Genomic DNA, 17833 nt, shown 5'->3' with positions numbered 1-17833 from the left:
AAGATTAATCTAATATACTTTCTGGTCCATATTAAGAGTGAACGAAATCTGTAGTGCTTGTAGGCATTACTATATATATATATATATATATATATATATACTATATAAGATCAAGTACTGTGTGTGTATGTGTGTGTGTGTATATATATATATACACACACACATACTACTTGATCTTTTGCTCTGCAGAGCTTTCTCTGAATAAGTGAGTACACAGATGATTACTGCAAAGTTTTCCCTTTATTCTCAGAGAATCAGCAAGAGGAAAGAGAATAATCATGTTTAGATCTGATTTCCTCGTGCATCTGTCCGTGCATCATAACACTGTCTTCACCGAAGTAAACATACATGAATCATTTCAACGGAATTGTACATAGAAGTTGCAATCCAAATCAAATTCAAATCAAGCATTTGGCCTGTTTGTAAAATGTTTTCCCTATTGTTCTGCATTTTCAGATTACCATAATGCTGCATCTATACAGATGACAGTTAATCTTCCTACATTTGCAATTTTCCCCTTTTGGAATTTTGACAATTGGCAGGTTCCGTTTCCTTATTTCAGATGTATAGAGCTAATTTGTTAAGTGCTGTAGAAAAAGCCTATCTTTCCACTGAGATTTTTATTTTTTGTTAAAACTGAAATTTGCATTGAAAAAGGTGAAATTAAAAGCGAAAGAAGTAATATTTACAGTATTTAAACACAAGCCAGATGTGGAAGTATATGTCTCCAAATTAAACATTTACTGAGTTGGCACACAGGAGTATTCTCTCTTCATCCAGCCAAATATGTTAAGTTTGAATGGACTCTAATTTCTCCTTATGCCTGGACCTTCTGTTAAAGGCATTCTGTTGCCTTGTATATGGACTGGGTGACCAGGTGTCTGGTTTTCGACTGGAACACCTGGTCGAAAAGGGATCCTGGTGGCTCTGGTCAGCACTATTGTCCGGGCCATTGACTCTCCAGTTGGTGGCGCTGCGCAGTGGGGCTGGCAGGCTCCCTGTTAGCCTCCACACGGCTCCTGGGAAGCAGTCGGCATGTCCTCCCTCAGGCTCCTATGTGTAGGGGCAGCCAGGGGGTCCGTACTCTGCCTCCACACCGAGCGCTGCCCCTGCAGCTCCCATTGGCTGGAACCGTGGCCAATGGGAGCTGCGGGGGCAGCACCTGTGGATGGGGCAGCGTGCGGAGCCACCTGGCCGTGCCTCCATGTAGGAGACAGAGGGGGGACATGCTGCTGCTTCTGGGAGCTGCTTGAGGTAAGTGCCACCTGGAGTCTGCACCGCTGACCCCCTCCTGCACCCCAGTCCCCTGAGCCAGCCTGGTGAAAATGAGCAAGTGAGTGAGGGTGGGGAGAGCGAGTGACAGAGGGAAGGAGGCATGGAGTGAGCGGGGGCGGGGCCTCAGAGAAGGGGCGGGGCAAGGGTGTTCAGTTTTGTGCAAGTAGAAAGTTGGCAACCCTATATATGGTAACAGTGACATTTAGGCCAGGTCTACAGTAGGAGCACTTTGCTGGTATAAGCATACTAGCATACTATACCGGCAAAGTGCTCCTAGTGTGGACACAATTTACCCAGGTATCGCTTATTACCCCTCCCCTCCCCCAGCAAAATAAACTATACCTGCAAAAGTGTTGCTGGTATAACTGCATCTACACTAAGGTCTTTTGCCAGCACAGCTATGTTGGATGCAAATCATTCCCTGACCAAGGTAGCTTTGGCTGGCACAAATCTGTAGTATAGACAGAATCTCAGCTACCACTACCTTCTAGATTTCTGCACACATACTTCTCATGTGAGTAGAATGGCTTTAATTAGTCTCTGCAACGCTTTAAGAGTATGGCTGAAATTTGTAATTCTGGATGCTTAAGGTTCCAAAACTCACCTACGGGCACCTAACTAAAGGTGGCATGATTTTCTCAACTGCTGAGCACCCGCAAACACTATTTAAGGCAATCGGAGCTGTAGTGACACAGCGCCTTTGAAAATCAGGCCATTTTACTTAGGTGCCAGAGGAGCCTCAAGTTAGGCTTTTGTTTAGGCACACAATATATGGGGCCTGATTTAAAAGGGCTGAGCAGGCAGCAGCTCCCACTGACTTCAGTTGGTGTTGCTGGGTGCTCAGCAGTTTTCAAAATCGGGCCACTTATCTGGGAAACAAGTTTCTGTAAATCTTGGCCCCATGGTTGAAAAAATGTTGGTTTATGAACACATCCCAGAAGTCCTCACACAGGTAAAATTCCCACTGGTTTCAATCAACTTTCTGGCTGCATTAGTTTTGCAGGATTGGACACTGGGACCAGATTCTGCCCTAATTTAAATCCGCGTGTATGCATGCAGTTGTAGCAAGCTATATTAAACATCAAAACGGCAATATTTTGTTCCCATACTGTGAAAATTATGGGGTGCTCAAGTGATCCTTCTTACTTCCCTAGGCGAATGTCAAATTTCATTTGCTTTCTTGCTTTAAGGCATTAGTTAGCACCACACCATTTACCATTCACTCATACATCTTACATAGATAGCTGGAATCAGCTGGGTATCATTTGGAAATGGTAACAAACATGAAGAAAGAGATCAACAAATCTTAATCAATGAATCAGATGTTTTTTATAAATAGTAAGTATGATGGTAAAGTTCAGAAAAAAATATACATTTACTTTGGGGGGGGGTAACAGAAATTCCTGTTTTCATCAAATTCTTCCTTTTCTGCAGGAAAAGAGCAACTCCTTTACAGGAAATCAGTGTGATCCTGCAGGTCTGGAAAGCCCTTCCTGGGAAAGTGCAGTTGCACATGAGACAGGGCTTTGCAGTCCTGAATTATTTTACACTATATTATTAGCAGTATGGTAACCCCTGCAAATTAGGGGCCAGATTCTATCTTGCCCTTCTCTGGGTGTGCAGTGAGATGAAGGGGAGTGCTGGGAGGGAATAAGGAGCTTTCCCTCACTGCTGGGCCAGCCCTGAAGTCATGGGCACACAGGAACTGCTCTCTCAGTAGTCTTCTGGGTACACATCCAAAAGGCATGTCAGGGTGATGTGGCCGGAGAATTTGTAGCAGCTCATCAAAGGGAGGAAGTCAAGTACAGTACATGGAGCTATATTGTAACGTACAGCACTGTACATTCAGGGTAAACCCAACAACAAAAAGGTGGCAGCAATGGCCAGAATGCTCAAGCCCGGGGGATGAATGCTAATCGCCTAAATCCATAGGCAAGAACTTGAATAAAAGTGGTCTGATTTTCACAAAGGCTGATCATCCACAATTACCACTGAAGCTTTGGAATTCAGCACCTCTGAAAATCAGGCCATTTCTATTTCATTGCCTAAATATGGTTTAGGTTTAATGTTAGGAGCCTAAGAGTCACTATTTGGTCTGTGTCCTTAGTACCTCATTTTCAGAGATGCTCAGCACCTGCAGTTCTCACTGATTTCCACTGGAGATGCAGATAAGCAGCACTTCTGAAAATCCGGCCCTTCATGCCTATGGCTTTGGTCGTTGGAGAGCAACGTCAAAGAGAGAGACTGTGAATGGATTTCAACAGACTGAGGTTACACTGGATGTCGTCCAAGGATGAATGCGGTCAGCTGAATGACTTACGAGATTGGTTTCCTTGTTAAAGCCAAAAGAGGATTGGTCATGTCTGTGCAAAAATCATTTAAAATAGACACATTGGTGCTATACAATCATCATAAACACAACAAAAACGTCAGTAAGTTATAATAATCACAAATGCTTCCTAAGCCACCAAAGCAAATACCTCTTGTTCCCTTCCAAAACTATTCAGAACTCTCCTCTGAAAAAAGCCTGGGAAAAATAAATAAGCCTCAGTCAGCCCTCAAGGTCACCAAATCCAAACTCATTCAGACCGCTGAGCATGGCCTGCCACCAGCCCACTCTTGTCTAAACCGAGGGGCTATTAACTTGCATGCCTCAGCAGAGCACAGCCACCATGGTATCCCAGGAGGGAAGTGACTTTTAAAGCAGCCAGGACCAAATAATAGGGCTAGATCACGGCATTACCACTCGCCCTGCATCATACGCGGTACATAGTTGTGCCACCTGGAGCAGAACAGGGAAAGTACTGTTGTTCAGAAAGTCAGAATTCAGTCCCTGGTTCCCCCAATTACACCAGAAGGGAATGCAGCTCAGGCAGCCCGTTAGCTCGCACAGCTCACTCCCCGCTCCATGCTGGCTGGCATGTTGAGGGAGACAGATTCACAGCTCTGCCCATTCGCCATCCTCTGCTTCCTACATGTGCAGTGAGGGAAGATGCAGCCCTGCAGAGGCTGCTTTCCCACTGATTCTGTAACCTATGAGGGGAGGACTCCTCATACAGCCCATCATACACCCCGTCTCCCCTGCTTGGGAACATAACTTCACTCATGATCTGGTTTACAGGGCTTTGTAGCTGAAAAACTACACTTTAAAATGGACCTGGATATAAAATAGCAGCTATATCCAATCACAGCCACATTATAACTGATGATAAGGCTAAAAAGATCTCGGAGTTATCTGCAGAGGGATAGCTCTCTACCACTAAGTTCAGCCATGCTTTGAGGCTTTGGATCTGCTCATCTCAACTTGCTTTGAGTTATTAGACAGTGTGCCTGGAAAGTAGCCATTCTAGTTGTGCCAGCCTTCTTGTAAATTCTTTGCTGTAGACTTAATTTCAGGGCAGAATATCTGCTTCATCAGCTGCATAGATGGCATTTACTCTGATGAGATAACAAAGTCTTATCAGCTTTTTGTAAGGACACTGGGACTCTGGATCACTAACTGTATATTTGCAGTCATGCTATTCAATCAGCCTGATCTCAGTTCCCAAACTATACCGAAAGACCTTTTCAGAGATTATGGCTAAATTCTGCCCTCACTTACACACTCTCAGTGGGGGTTGCATGGATGGCAAGGCAGATTATGTGATTCAGTGATTCCTCTTAGTAACAGAAGGTGTGTTGCTTCTGGAAGTGCCATTGCATCACCATGTAGGGCATTTTATGATGAGGCAACAATGGTCACCATATTCATATGGGCAAAAGAAGGATAAGGACCCGGTATAAAGTCTCAGCTCCTATATACAACTCGTTGCTTGTTAAATTTCCATTTTACTTTTTATTGCACAGAACGCAGGGCCACCACTTGTAATATTGCAGGTTGGACGTAATTTCTGTACACAAGTAGGATATTGAAACAGTTGCATGCACATGAATTATTGGGTACTCTTCATAAATAATTATGGGTTACACTAAAAAACACAAGGAAATATCTCACATGCATCTTCCAAAAATTAAAAACGAAGCATGTAAATAAAAAGCAAAAAAGTTCTGCTTTCAAAGCAGTTAGTACACGCATTAATTCTATTTTATAAAATCTCAGTGTGATGCCCATAACAGCAAAATGGATAACCAAGTATATTTTAAGAGCAAGATTTTCCAAAGTGCTCAACCTTGGCCTAACTCTGCTCTCATTAAAGTCAATGAAAGTTTTACCATAGATTTCAAGTTCCAGTATTGAGTACTTTTGAAATTCCCACCTGAAATGTATTTTTAAAAGGCCAAGGAAAAGAGATGCAATGAAAGGCATTAGTGTTTGACTGGTATTACTTTCTACCAGTCCGGACTTGAAAAGGATCAGATCCTGTTCCCACTGAAATCAATGTTGCTGCTGCTTTGGATTGCAATGAGAGCGGGGTCAGATTCATATTACCTTATACCAAGATATTTCAAATAACTTTACAGAACATGTATAATAAATTAATTATTAAAGCTTCAGGAATGACAACATCCCTAACATCCCTAATATCACTGGGTGGGGATTTCCAGAGAGAAGGTGTATAATGACTAATGGCCTGATACAGCAACTCACATGCATAAAATCATACATGTGCTTTCTGGTTTGCTGGGGCTAAAAACAACAGTCATTGAGAATAACAAGTTTCATTACAGATGAGGTAAGAAAATGATTTCAGCGGACATGTCGGAGTGTAACTAAAAGGAGTTACCAGAGCAGAGAAAAATCTTGTCCCAACGTTCTACAGTAAATTACTTTTATTTTAAATCTGATGGGCAACTCATATCGATGCATCTGACCTGATATGATATGGTTACATTTCCTGGTCCCATTTAGAGAATTGCAAGGAGATACAAATGAAAAGAGTGCAACCATGATGGAATTAGGGTACGGGTATATTGCACCTAAAAATGTGATTTTCTGTCATGACACTGAATAATATTGCAAAATTAAGGCAGGAGTTCAGACAGAGTTGAAACAGGCTAACACTATCTGACAACACACAGCTAAACCTCATTTACAAATGGAAGTGGAAGAAATAGTTAAATGATGGTTTATCTGGCAGAAGTCAACCCAGAATTTGTTTGGTCTACTATTCATCATACCACAATGCCCTCTCCTGCTACAGTAACATCACTATCTTTGACAGGTTAATAGTAAAGATTTCCTTTATTTCATTTGTTGTCCTTGTTTTCTTTCACCAGAATTTGTGGCATTCTACATTCTGTGTGAACAAATTGTATTACACTTGTTTTTCATCAGATTATATAAATTAGCTTAGAGGGAAAGGACTCGATTACAATCCAGATTCTAGGTCCATATTTCAGCTCAGCCTCTTAAGTACTAACTAACTGCCTAACACATTCCTTTCGATGTAATAAACTAGAACCAAATGAGGAATGTAACACAGAAATAATACTCCCTCAATAAAGTAATACAATAAAATGGCAAAGCAAGTCTAAGGAACCATATAGATCAAATATAGGACCCTCTGGTATTTAAAGTATCAACATCACTGTGATAGGGCCCTCAGTGGCCAGGCAGCCTAGTGGCTAGATCATTGGTTAGGGGGGCTGTAGGAGGACCTGACCCCTCCTTCTCCCTCAGGTCCCAGCCCAGGGTCCTGTGTTGCTCAACCCCTAAACAGGGGCGATGGATCTTTCTCCCAGCTGTGAGGGGGCATTCAGGGCCTGTTTTCCTGGCCTGCTTCTCTGTAGGTTCCCCTTGGCTGGGAAGACTTACTTTCCTCCAGTGGCTGCGTTGGCAGGCAGGTTGCATTAAAACTTTAATTGTCCAAACCTTTCAATTTGTGTTGTAAGAGAGAGTTTGATGTGGAGGGCACCTAAACACCTGGCTTAATGTCATCTGACAGCCTCACACAGCTAATGAAAAAATGCGTTGCACCAAAGGGGGAAACTTTGGGTCAACAGAAAGTATTAATTTCCCTATGTACAGAATAATCATTTAACAGTTTTGCTGCAATACTAATTCCTCCTGCAACTTCAAAAATCTGCGTGTCAGTTCTCCAACTGACCCAGAGTAAGTATCAGTCATGAGTGGGAGAAGTGTCAATCTTTGATTCAAACTGTTTCCCCAAATATGCTAATTCCTTCATAAGGCAGCCCTGCATTTTGAAGTCACTTGAACAGATATGCCAAATTTTGGGAGCAACCATTCTTGAGTGAGATAACATGTGACAGATTAGTTGGGTATCTTCACAAATGGGAGGTACTACGACGACCAGAACATTCTGGTACCTCTAAACCTGGACACATCCATTAGAGGAAGAGAATTGTGCAGAAACGAAGATGAATTTGACATCAAAGAGAAGAAGTCATTGCAGAGATTCAGAAAGGGAGCAACATGGTCCTAGTTACAGCTGAAGATCATAGAGTCTTAGTACTGGTAGGGATCTTGAGATGTCATCTAGTCCAGTCTCCTGCACTCAAGAACTCAAGATGATGTAATTACCAATCCCATTTTGGATATACTTGAAAGGAATGAGTTGGGAAGTGAAGAAGCCAAAGGGAGGAGGCTGTCAAGATGAGAGAGATCCAGAGAACAGACAAAGGTTTTATCTGAAAAATGAAAGGAGCCTAAATCTATTTACATTATCAAAACAAGGATACGAGGTGCTTTTGATCACAATCTGTAAGTACCTACATGGGAAAAGATGGAGTACTCTTTAATTTAGCAGGCAAAGGCAGGACAAGACCAAATGGTTGGAAGTTAATGTTCAGACTGGAAATAGGAAACTTGAAGTTTTTAATGGAGAAGGGAATTAACTATTGGAACAGATTGCCAAGAGATGTAGAAAGCTGTCCATTAGTTAGAGTCTTTCAATCAAGACTGGATGCCTTTCTAAAAGACATATTCTAATTCAATCACAAGTTGTTGGGCTACATCCAGGAATTATTGGGTGAAATTCTATGGCCTGTGTTATGCCAGAGGTTAGATTAGATGATCTTCATGGTCCCTTCTGCCATTAAAACCTACGATATCCAGAAAACTGGTGGGGTAGAAAGAAATTATGGTTGTTACAGCTTATTGAATGGCCTAGAAAATACAAGAAAAAGAAGGGATCCAATGAAACTGAAGAGCAACATACTTAAAATGGCTAAAGGAAATACTTCTTACACACTGTATTATTAGGAGGGTGGTGAAATGGTGGAAGCCTTGCAAGAAGAGATTTCCACCATTTTGGGTTACCTGCTGGATATGAATTCAGACCCAGCCTGCTGCTGTGGTTTGGAAAACAATCCAAACTTCACATTCTAACTTTGGCGGGATCCTGATGTGCACACCCCTGGATCAGCTCATCTGTGAGATAGCTGGAGTTTTATTCTTCCTTTATTTCAAAATATATTTCCAGGATTGATCATGTTTCTATTATATGCTCAGGACATCATAAAGAATCAAAATATTCTGGGACACATAGCTGAGGTTCAGTGAATCAGACTCACTCTGCATTTAAACTTTTTCAGGCTTAAACCACAATTAGAGGCCACCTTTGCTTCTGCCCAATGCTCTTCCATAAGTAAGGCTGCTGGACACTGTAATTCTTACCCAGAGTGAATAGAAATAAAATTTTGGTTAAGTACAAAATGTTCTATTTACCACCAAAAGTGGTGAAGAGAGGAAGTGGAAAGGGTGGGTCAGGATATTGAAACACCACACTCTTAACCATAGACACCAGAATTGTTTAAAGGTATGCAAAAATCCCAAGGTCTTCCTTCTAAGGAGTTGTACGAGACAACCAATGCCAGAAGGTCCACAGGATGTGAAAATGATACTGAGCGCCAAAGAGAAACAGTTTAAGATTTACCTCACTGACAAACATGATACATTTAAATTAAACTTCTACATAATACAGTTTTGATTTTTTGGTAAACTACTCTGTGATAAATATATTTTATTTACACATTACACATACTCTCCACCAATAGAAGGCCAGATTTTCAAAATGCTGAAGTCTACACACCTTTGTGAATTCACTTTTGTTATCTATTTGTTATGTGCAAATAGCTGTGCGCGCACATGGTTGTGGAAACTGTGTATGCCAAGTGGGCAAACAATTCAAGTGGACCATAGGCTCTGACTTTGTGAAAGTCAAGGCCAGGATGTTCATGCTATACTTTATAAAATGAGGTGATCATGTCACAAGAGTACTGTGAGTATTAATTAGGCCCAATTTTTGAAACTTGGGTTCTTAAAATTAGGCACCTAAATCCAATTTAGCACCAAAGAAAGCAGTCTGGTTTTCAGAAGTGCTGAGCATTTGAAGCTCTGACTTCAATGACAAAAAATTGCCATCACTGGAAAACATCATACTTTGTTGCTACATAACTGCACCTTTTGTTCTAAGCCCTGTCATCATCTTTAGCTTGGAAACACCACAAACCATTGCACTCCCCAGCTTCAAAACCAAGATCCAGTGAGCTAGATTTGCAAAATGCCCAGCTTCTGTTTGTAATACTGTATGTAATATATATGTCTAGAGATGTTCTGGCATGTAGACTGTATAATTATAGTTTACACATCCTCAGATATCTGTACCTAGTATTAATTGTATAATTAGAAATAGTTCTTGATCCTGACACAAAACTCCCATTGAAGTCTATGGGCTAAATTCTTCCCTCGTGTAATTTAATGTAAACTAGTTGGGTCATAGAAAAGATGAATTGGCCAAATGACTGTTTGCATGTGTGAAGTTTGTAGGACTGGGTATTTAAAACCCACTGCCCTGCTGATTCAAAGCATTTCTAGTCCGTATTAAAATGGAATCTGTTTGCTGATGAAGGAGTATAGCTCTGGGATGGATGGAAATGGTTGTGGGGTTTTTTTCTATGACATGGTGGTGCTGGTGCATTATAGTGGCTACAGGGCCAGATTTCCACCCCCCCCCCCGTTCTTTTCCTCTTTCAGCTACTTTGATTCATGTGTAGTCTGCTGAGGGCCCTGTCTGCTCCAATATTGCCGCGTATTGCTCCATATGTGCTGGCTTTCCTAATGAAAAGTAGCTTCTTCAGTTAAATTCCATGTTTCTCTTTTGAGTGTAAATGTAAGACTCAGTCTTCAGATTCTCCAGATCAAAATAATGGCCCAGCAGCAACATTCCTAGATCCCCTGGCTTGCGGGCTCTGGCTTCTCCTAAGTGAAATACCTGGGACACAAATGATATACCCAGAGTCCTCAGCATGCTCACTAAATGCCTCCCGCTTTCTTTGGGAGAAGCCGTTTTTTGGATGAATCTCTCTCATGTGATTGGTATGGTAAGAACCTGTGTATATGGAATGCATCAGAGCTTCATTGTGTCAACACTAACATGCCCTGACTTCAATGTGTCCTGTGAATCAGGTATGGCGTCTCTTCGTGTGTGAGAGTATAGTTCTGTGCACTTTGAGATCTCCTTTGTTCACATTTCTAAGGGGAATATTGTTCTTGTTAATTTATATCCAGAATAGTTCACTGAGGACGATTGATTCAAATGAACTCACTAGTTTACATGATTTAAATCTTGCACACTGCTCAAACACTGGCCAGAGGGAATCAAGTTTTTCTTCCCTGCACTTGAAGTGGACAGCAACTTTCCAACAGACCCTCGCAAGAGGAGACGTGGCCATTTGAAATCATATCACTCAGGGCATACATACTTAGAATCATAGAATCATAGAATATCATAGAATATCAGGGTTGGAAGGGACCTCAGGAGGTCATCTAGTCCAACCCCCTGCTCAAAGCAGGACCAATCCCCAACTAAATCATCCCAGCCAGGGCTTTGTCAAGCCTGACCTTAAAAATATCTAAGGAAGGAGATTCCACCACCTCCATAGGTAACGCATTCCAGTGTTTCACCACCCACCCAGTGAAAAAGTTTTTCCTAATATCCAACCTAAATCTCCCCCACTGCAACTTGAGACCATTACTCCTTGTTCTGTCATCAGCTACCACCGAGAACAGTCTAGAGCCATCCTCTTTGGAACCCCCTTTCAGGTAGTTGAAAGCAGCTATCAAATCCCCCCTCATTCTTCTCTTCCGTAGACTAAACAACCTCAGTTCCCTCAGCCTCTCCTCATAAGTCATGTGTTCCAGTCCCCTAATCATTTTTGTTGCCCTCCGCTGGACGTTTTCCAATTTATCCACATCCTTCTTGTAGTCTGGGGCCCAAAACTGGACACAGTACTCCAGATGAGGCCTCACCAGTGTCGAATAGAGGGGAACGATCACATCACTCAATCTGCTGGCAATGCCCCTACATATACATCCCAAAATGTCATTGGCCATTTTGGCAACAAGGGCACACTGTTGACTCATATCCAGCTTCTCGTCCACAAAAACCTCTAGGTCCTTTTCTGTAGAACTGCTGCCGAGCCATTTAGTCCCTAGTCTGTAGCGGTGCATGGGATTCTTCCGTCCTAAGTGCAGGACTCTGCACTAGTCCTTGTTGAACCTCATCAGATTTCTTTTGGCCCAATCCTCTAATTTGTCTAGGGCCCTCTGTATCCTATCCCTACCCTCCAGCGTATCTACCTCTCCTCCCAGTTTAGTGTCATCTGCAAACTTGCTGAGGGTGCAATCCACACCATCCTCCAGATCATTTATGAAGATATTGAACAAAACTGGCCCCGGGACCGACCCTTTGGGCACTCCACTTGATACCGGCTGCCAACTAGACATGGAGCCATTTATCACTACCCGTTGAGCCCCACAATCTAGCCAACTTTCTATCCACCTTATAGTCCATTCATCCAGCCCATACTTCTTTAACTTGCTGAATACTGTGGGAGACCATGTCAAAAGCTTTGCTAAAGTCAAAGAACAACACGTCTACCACTTTCCCCTCATCCACAGAGCCAGTTATCTCATCATAGAAGGCAATTAGATTAGTCAGGCATGACTTGCCCTTGGTGAATCCATGCTGACTGTTTCTGATCACTTTCCTCTCCTCTCAGTGCTTCAGAATTGATTCCTTGAGGACCTGCTTCATGATTTTTCCAGGGACTGAGGTGAGGCTGACTGGCCTGTAGTTCCCAGGATCCTCCTTCTTCCCTTTTTTAAAGATGGGCACTACATTAGCCTTTTTCCAGTCGTCTGGGACTTCCCCTGATCGCCATGAGCTTTCAAAGATAATGGCCAATGGCTCTACAATCACATAGAATCATAGAATATCAGAGTTGGAAGGGACCTCTGGAGGTCATCTAGTCCAACCCCCTGCCCAGAGCAGGACCAATCCCAACGAAATCATCCCAGCCAGGGCTTTGTCAAGCCTGACTTTAAAAACTTCTAAGGAAGGGGATTCCACCACCTCCCTAGGTAACGCATTCCAGTGTTTCACCACCCTCCTAGTGAAAAAGTTTTTCCTAATATCCAACCTAAATCTCCCCCATTGCAACTTGAGACCATTACTCCTTGTTCTGTCATCTGCTATCACTGAGAATAGTCTAGATCCATCCTCTTTGGATCCACCTTTCAGGTAGTTAAAGCACCTATCAAATCCCTAATCATTTTTGTTGCCCTTCGCTGGACTCTCTCCAATTTCTCCACATCCTTCTTGTAGTGTGGAGCCCAAAACTGGACACCGTACTCCAGATGAGGCCTCACCAATGTGGAATAGAGGGGAACAATCACGTCCCTCGATCTGCTGGCAATGCCCCTGCTTATACACCCCAAAATGCCATTGGCCTTCTTGGCAACAAGGGCGCACTCCTTTAGCACTCTCGGATGCAGCGCATCCGGCCCCATGGACTTGTGCTTGTCCAGCTTTTCTAAATAGTCCCGAACCACTTCTTTCTCCACAGAGGGCTGGTCACCTCCTCCCTATGCTGTGCTGCCCAGTGCAGTAGTCTGGGAGCTGACCTTGTTCGTGAAGACAGAGGCAAAAAAAGCATTGAGTACATTAGCTTTTTCCACATCCTCTGTCACTAGGTTGCCTCCCTCACTCAGTAAGGGGCCCACACTTTCCTTGACTTTCTTCTTGTTTCTAACATACCTGAAGAAACCCTTCTTGTTACTCTTAACATCTCTTGCTAGCTGCAATTCCAGGTGTGATTTGGCCTTCCTGATTTCACTCCTGCATGCCCAAGCAATATTTTTGTAGTCTTCCCTGGTCATTTGTCCAATCTTCCACTTCTTGTAAGCTTCTTTTTTGTGTTTAAGATCAGCAAGGATTTCACTGTTAAGCCAAGCTGGTCACCTGCCATATTTACTATTCTTTCTACACATCAGGATGGTTTGTCCCTGTAACCTCAATAAGGATTCTTTAAAATACAGCCAGCTCTCCTGGACTCCTTTCCCCCTCATGTTATTCTCCCAGGGGATCCTGCCCATCAGTTCCCTGAGGGAGTCAAAGTCTGCTTTTCTGAAGTCCAGGGTCCGTATTCTGCTGCTCTCCTTTCTTCCCTGTCAGGATCCTGAACTCGACCCTCTCATGGTCACTGCCTCCTAGGTTCCCATCCACTTTAGCTTCCCCTACTAATTCTTCCCGGTTTGTGAGCAGCAGGTCAAGAAGAGCTCTGCCCCTAGTTGGTTCCTCCAGCACTTGCACCAGGAAATTGTCCCCTACACTTTCCAAAAACTTCCTGGATTGTCTGTGCACTGCTGTATTGCTCTCCCAGCAGATATCAGGGTGATTGAAGTCTCCCATGAGAAACAGGGCCTGCGATCTAGTAACTTCTGTGAGTTGCCGGAAGAAAGCCTCGTCTACCTCATCCCCCTCATCCCGTGGTCTATAGCAGACTTCCACCATGACATCACCCTTGTTGCTCACACTTCTAAACTTAATCTTAGATAAGAAGTTCTGCATGACAAATACAAAGGCCCATAAGCTACATGATAAATGGCTTAGGGTTTAAAGAAGCACTGTACTATGATGCAGCTAACACCTTGGCATCATGCTACATATCCCGGAATTAGAGGTTTCTTCTTGGGCCTGATAAGTAATGTGGCAAGAACTTCACAGCAAATCTGATTAAATAAGTTATCACATTAGGGTTATCATGCACTGACACTGAATTTCTCCCAAGTTCAGGTGGGTGGCTCAGATACAGAGTTTTGTGTGGTTTTATCTCTAATAATGACATAGCATGCACAGCTAATGAAACCAGAGTTAAACAGGAAGAAATTGCATTATAGAAATCAATGTGTTGTACTGTAGGGTACTATGGTAGTCTAGTTGTTCATGAACTGCCTTATAGAATCATAGAAATGTAGAACTGGAAGGGGCCCTGCTAGGCCAGCCAGTCCAACACCCTGCACTGAGGCAGGATCAAGCATCATCCAGACTATCCCTGACAAGCGCCTGTCCAGCCTGTTCTCAAAAAGCTTCAGAGACGGAGACTTCACAACCTCCCCAGGCAATCTGCTCCAGTGCCCAACTTCCTTACAGTAAGGAAGTTCCTCCCAATATCTAACCCAAATCTCCCTTAATGCAATTTAAGTCATTACTTCCTGTCCTGTCCTTCAGCTGCTCAAGTCCACGGCATGAAAAAAGAGCAAGGGATTGAAGTGCTAAATAAGACACTGTGCACTGCAATACAAAACAAACAGGACTAATTAGAATGGTTGGACGCAGGAATGAGTGCCCACCATAGGGATGATTTAAGAAACTTATCAATAAATCAATCAATAAATCTCACTATACAGTGTAGACAATGTACTGCCCATTATATTTTACAGCAGTATTTAGCAACAGATACACACATTCTCATGGTGTAAGTGGGTGAAAATGGGCACGTTGACTGCCATCTCGTGTAATGCAAGAGAACTGCACTTCTATTTGAATGCCTCAGTACTGACATCTAGTGCCAAGTAAATGAATACAAGGAAAGTTTACCGACACTGGCCATTTTTTATATATCATTATTTCCAGATCATCACAGTATAGGAGGTTGTGCTGTTTCCAGAGAGCTGTTTGCATTCAAGAAAAAGAAAAGGAAAATGAACCCACTGAAGATGGCAAAACTGCAGAAGCTTCTTCATTTATGGGCAGTACATCTTGTGTTCAATGTGTGTTCATTTTAGGAGTCTAGAATCTTATATAACATTATGGTTACACATTGTCCGACTCATCCGTTTCACCCTGACCCATAATAAATTTACATTTAAACAACAAACATTTTGTCCATAGAAACTGCCATGGATGCTAGGATGTCTACCCAATATGCCGACCTTTTCATGGCCCACGTCAAGGAAGAATTTCTGGAAAAATGCATCACAAAACCAATGATAAACCTGAGATACACTATTGATATTTTGATCCTCAGGATAGACTATTTAAACTCTGTCATAGATTTCTACCACAACTTCAGCAACAACCACCCATCCATAAAACTCTCTCTAGACCAGCATCAACTTCCTCAACACCACAATCAGTTTCAATAATGGAACCTAGCAGCCAACTATATACAAGAAATCCACAGATCACTACACTTACCTACACAGATCCAATAACCACCACCAGTTAGTCATTCACAATTCCTAATTTTTCACAAAATGAAATGAAGTTTTCATGGCTCAAAAATAAGATTCTCATGATAACTTCACAAAACTTGACCCACTGTGAAATTTCCACCATTTCTGCCCAAAACTACCAACACTAATATTTATTTGTTATTATTGCTGGGGCAATGAATATCATGGCTCCATTGTGCTAGACATCATCACATGCCCCAGTGAGGATCAGAGGTCCCTTGTGTAAGGCATTGTACAAACACACACAATGATACCATGTCCACGATTTATTTGACCCACCCTCATTCACAAATGGAAACATTTTCAAACTCCCTGACTCACACTTAATTGTGTATTTATTAGTATTTGGGCAGTATTTGGGTAGTTTTGAAGAAAATAGATTTTTAAACAAAAAAGTTATTCACAATCTTTGATACTAGTGACCAATTTCATATTAGCCATCAAAAGACTTACATATGAGACAAGTATTCAGGGTGAACCATGCTGCTGAGAACAGCCACTCAGGCCAATGAGAGTTGGTGAGGGCAGGGACCATGTGGAGTTCACTTACTATGCTAGGTACAAAGTTTTCCAGCATATCAGCTTCCTATGAGTTTGCACATGAAGCTTTATATACAAATACTATTTACAGACTCCTCAGGGAAGTGAAAGCTAAAAGATCCAGTCATACAACCTAAAGAAAGTTTAGCAGCTCCACAATATCCTTGGTTAGTCCACGGGACTAAAGTTAGATCAATACTGAGCACTTTTGAAAATACTCACCCTAAGTGAGTAGTTATGAACAGAAAATTCCATCAGCGCTTGGGTTTTTTTTCAATGTTCAATTTGCATTATTCATGCAAAATTTTGCTCTTGGCAGAAACAAGAATAAAATCAGAGTAACTCCATTCCAAATAAGATCTAGATCTAGATCTAGATCTATTTTTGTATAACTGAGGACAGATTTTGACCCCGATGTTTATTTTTCAATGAAAAACACTTATAAAAATTATTTTCTTATTTAACTATATTCAACTACATGTACATTTCAGAAATTCAAATAAGTGAAAAGAAAATACAGAAAAATACCTCAGATCAGTGCGTCTTGGAAAAAGCTTTTTCTTTCCATTAAAATAAATCTCAAATTCGTCAACCTTCAGCCTGTGTGCATAGTCAATGTAGGCAGACACCTCCTGACCACGAGAATTTCGGTCACGAATGAAGATTATGGACTGGAAAAAACAGAGAACTCCACAAATAAGAAATACAAAAAATACATTAGTAAAATGAATTTTCATCTGCATCACTGACTTTTACAATTTGTTCCCTTTTTATTTTGGCCTGATTTATTTTGGCCATTATTGGGGCCAGATTTTCAAAAGAGCTCAGCTTCCATTTAGGCACCTAAATGCAGACTAGATTTGTAAAAGTACTCAGCATTCAGCATCTCCAAATCAGACACTTATGACCAGATTTTCAAAAGTGCTCAAATGTGCTGAGCTCTTTTTAAAATCTGGCTAGGTATTTTGATGTCTAAATGAGAGAAGAGTCCTTTTGAAACTCTGCACCATATTGTATAATGCATAATACATAACTCCAAAGAGCAACTTCCCGAATTAAATAAAATTAATTAAAGAGAATATAGCATGCCAATCACTAAAACAGAGTGATAACTAAAATTGAAATAGAAATGGATCATAGCTCATCCAGATCTGAACTTCTCCACAGTTTGGGGTGTTCAGATCTAGGATTCTGATCTCACCCAGTATACAGACAAGGTCCAAAATAAAAGTTTGGATCCAGAATAGCATCTGAAATATTAAGTAGCATATGTGTGTTGGATCTATGGTTTGGGACATCTCTGTACATTAAAAGGCAACATATATTCAACTCAACATTCATAGCCAAGTTAAATCCACACAGAAGGGTTATTTATTGGTAATCCTGTTTGTCATAGTCCTCTCTTCTTCTATTCTACCATTAGATTCAATGTTATGGCTCCAATTATCAGGAAGTAGGAGGAAAAAACTGTCAGCCACCCAAGATAAGGTCCAGTCCACTGTTAGCGACTACCAGAACAAAAATTGTTATTGTTAA

At 41.8% G+C, this 17833-nt stretch overlaps 1 protein-coding gene across 1 annotated transcript in view; it reads right to left on the bottom strand.

Annotated features, from left to right (window-relative positions):
- Positions 1–17833, bottom strand: part of CFAP299 (cilia and flagella associated protein 299) — a 395446-nt gene that overhangs the window by 27282 nt on the left and 350331 nt on the right. The window contains exon 4 of the mRNA XM_084626905.1: positions 16826–16968. Coding sequence (XP_084483031.1) covers positions 16826–16968 — 143 coding nt within the window. The remainder of the gene's footprint in view (positions 1–16825; positions 16969–17833) is intronic.

Source organism: Lepidochelys olivacea (genome assembly GCF_965140295.1).
Source record: "Lepidochelys olivacea isolate rLepOli2 genome assembly, chromosome: 4".
NCBI lineage: Eukaryota > Metazoa > Chordata > Testudines > Cheloniidae > Lepidochelys > Lepidochelys olivacea.
This window is presented reverse-complemented; position numbering and strand designations above follow the sequence as displayed.